This window comes from Citrus sinensis, chromosome 4 (genome assembly GCF_022201045.2).
Source record: "Citrus sinensis cultivar Valencia sweet orange chromosome 4, DVS_A1.0, whole genome shotgun sequence".
In the NCBI taxonomy this organism is placed as follows: Eukaryota; Viridiplantae; Streptophyta; class Magnoliopsida; order Sapindales; family Rutaceae; genus Citrus; species Citrus sinensis.
The window spans coordinates 24,115,906-24,119,093 of record NC_068559.1 but is presented as its reverse complement, the minus strand read 5'-3'; the positions used below and the strand labels follow the sequence as shown (position 1 = coordinate 24,119,093).

At 35.7% G+C, this 3,188-nt stretch overlaps 1 protein-coding gene across 1 annotated transcript; it reads left to right on the top strand.

Moving 5' to 3' along the window:
- Positions 1-1,376: 1,376 nt before the first annotated feature.
- Positions 1,377-2,922, top strand: LOC102630780 (fe(2+) transport protein 1-like). The gene is made up of 3 exons (XM_006484296.3): positions 1,377-1,995; positions 2,079-2,228; positions 2,332-2,922. The coding sequence occupies exons 1-3, from the start codon at positions 1,408-1,410 to the stop codon at positions 2,635-2,637; spliced, it is 1,044 nt and encodes a 347-aa protein (XP_006484359.1). The 5' UTR covers positions 1,377-1,407; the 3' UTR covers positions 2,638-2,922.
- The last annotated feature ends 266 nt before the right edge of the window (positions 2,923-3,188 follow it).

Sequence of the window (3,188 nt, the reverse complement as noted above, 5' to 3'; positions counted from 1 at the left end):
CCGTTTGCTGGCTTTGCTGCTGTCTGTTTATCTTTCCCGTTATTGACGGTTGAAGTTTTGGGCTGGGCCATTTTCTGGGCCCCTGGAATGGTTTTCAAGAATTGCTACAGTTTTAAGAGTATTTTGAAGCCCTCATTTAATCTTATCTAATCACTTTTACATGCCATTGGCCATTGAAATTAGTTTAAATGATAAATAATTTTTAAGTGCACTTACATAAATATTTAATTTAGATAACTTAATTTTAAAAATCCTTATTTCTTTTAATTTCTTAGATGATCTCAAATATTATTAGTCCGCAATGTTCAATAGAGGATGATAAATCTTTTCATGTTTCAAAGTAAATTGTGCTAATTTAGAGCTTTAAGAGTGGGATGTAGGAATCTCTTTGAAATGAATTTGTGATCAAAATACAATTTTTTTTTTTTTGTAAACCTGTTTTTCTTTTAAATTTTATGCGGGTGTATGAAAAAAAGATAACACAATTATAATAAGGATAAAGTGGAAATTAGATGGGGTATATTAAGAAATAATGATTATTTAACATTTTTAATAGGATTAATTAATAAGTGGGGACAGGGGAGATAAAATGAGAAGGCCAAATATGATATTTTTCTATTTTTAAATTATTAAAACAATTCTATTATAATTCAATTCAAAAAATATTTATTCTTTTATTATAAAATATTGCCAACAACTCATTTTGAGTTCTTCTTTTGAGGTTGAGGGTTAAGGTTACATATAAGTATGATAGCTTATTTATTTTTTAAATTATTTATCGATAAACTGTAATTCTAATACATCAAACGTTAAATCCTTAAACATATTAAGTTGTATATGTACTAGTATTGTATTAAAAAAAATTGTATAATATTTTGGCATATTATATATAAATAACTTAAAAGGTGATAATTTTTTTTATTTTTTAAGAAAAAAATTGAAATATAAAAGCACTTTAAACTTTTTTAAAGGGACATTAAAAGATAAATGTATTTGAGAAAAAAAAATCGTGGTTTTTATCAACTTATATGAACTAGAAAGCGTGGAAATAACGTCAGCACGTGAAATACGAACGTGGAGGTGGTGGGACCGATGCCACGCATTACTGAAGCAAGTCAAAACCCATGGTGGGCCACACTGAGCACACGCTAAGCACAAGTTTTTCTTAATCCCAGCCCAGGCCCTCAAAATGCCCACAATGACAACCAAAATTACCGCGTACGCACAAGCCATTTCCATGATCCCACCCTCTGCCACCAGGGTCATTAAAGACACTTAACAATCACCATTTGAATCATTCCATCCCACGTCAAAAAAAATCTGAGAAACGACAAAATCCAACGCAGCACGTTCATATAAAGAAACTGCAGAGTCCTCAAAATTTTCATAAACAACAACAAATCCGCCATGGCCGCTGCCGCACGCACAAAACTTGAAACACTAATCACCTTGCTTCTTCTAATAATCTCCTTTGCATTTCCGGCTCTAGCTCAAGAACAAGAACAATGCAGGTCAGAATCAACAGGCGGATGCCACGACAGGGCGGCGGCATTGAAGTTCAAGATCATCGCAGTGTGTTCAATCCTAGTCACCAGCATGATCGGCGTGTGCCTGCCGCTGTTCACGTGGGCAGTCCCGGCATTGCAACCCGATAAGGATCTGTTTGTGATAGTCAAATCGTTTGCTTCCGGAGTGATTCTTGCAACTGGGTACATGCACGTATTGCCGGATTCTTTTGATGATCTGAGATCTCCTTGCTTGCCTGATCACCCTTGGAAAGAGTTCCCTTTCACTACTTTTATCGCAATGCTATCCGCTGTTGTAACCCTCATGGTTGATTCATTCGCCATGAGTTATTACAAGAGATATTGCTCTAAGATCGCTGGTCAGAAAACATACTCAAACTCACCGAGTGTCGAGATGGGACATGCTAAGAATGAACAAGGACACGATGAAATGAATACTCAATTATTAAGGCATCGTGTCGTAGCTCAGGTATACATATATAAATATTGAAAAAAAAATATTCGAATCAAAAGTGTAAGATATAATTAAACTTTTATTAAATTTGTACATAGGTACTAGAGTTGGGAATTGTAGTGCATTCAGTGGTGATTGGTATGGCCATGGGAGCCTCGGATAATCCATGCACAATAAGACCGCTCATTGCCGCTCTTTGCTTCCATCAACTCTTCGAAGGAATGGGACTTGGTGGATGCATACTTCAGGTTCCTGATTGTATTTCGTAAACAATTACATGTGCATTAATGTTATTAGTTAATGTTGCTAACAATGTGTATTGTTTTATTATTATTGTTACTCGTATATCAGGCTGAATACGGAAGGAAGATGAAAGGGATATTGGTATTCTTCTTCTCAGCGACGACGCCACTTGGGATTGTGCTTGGAATTGGTTTATCGAATGTATACAGCCCAACAAGCCGTACTGCACTCATTGTTGTGGGAATTTTGAATGCATCATCGGCAGGGTTACTGAATTATATGGCATTGGTGGATCTTTTAGCGTCTGATTTTATGGGGCCTAAACTGCAGGAAAGTGCAAGGCTGCAGGCGTGGTCTTATCTCGCAGTGTTGCTAGGTGCTGGGGGCATGTCAGTGATGGCCATATGGGCTTAATTTGGGACGTTGGACAATTTAGTTCAAATCCATGGATGTGCTACCTGCAGACTGCAGTGCATTTGAAATTTGATCATGATTAATTGTTTCTTGCTATGATGGAATAGTGGCCACTTCATCAGCACAGGTTTATTTCAAGATTCATGCGCAAATCAGTGCGGTTTCTAATTAGAATCCCAAGTCCCCTTATTTTTTAAAATACCATTTCTATTTCAACATTAAAAGTTCCAGCATTTACAGAGAATGTCAAATGGCCCAATCCATGGTATCGCGCGCAATCTAGTTTTTGAGAAATTGGAAATTTCAAGTAACTCAACAAATTAAAATTCACTTGCTGCAATTTATTCATGGCCGAAAACGGCCCATTAATCTTTCATATTCAAATTACAGTTAAGTAAGATATATATATAATCTGATTCTTCAAGGTCTAGGATCTACCAAAATAATGTTCACCAACGTGTTAGTCACTTTTAATCAATAGATCGAGATCAAAAGAATCAATTCATATTATTTAATACATATGAGGTGAATAAAAATCCAATTGATGCATA

Excerpts from the sequence above, each read along its gene's own strand:
- LOC102630780 (XM_006484296.3), top strand. The coding sequence starts at position 1,408 with ATGGCCGCTGCCGCACGCACAAAACTTGAAACACTAATCACCTTGCTT. Across the intron at positions 1,996-2,078 it reads GGCATCGTGTCGTAGCTCAG|GTACTAGAGTTGGGAATTGT; the intron begins GTATACATATAT and ends ATTTGTACATAG. Across the intron at positions 2,229-2,331 it reads TTGGTGGATGCATACTTCAG|GCTGAATACGGAAGGAAGAT; the intron begins GTTCCTGATTGT and ends CTCGTATATCAG.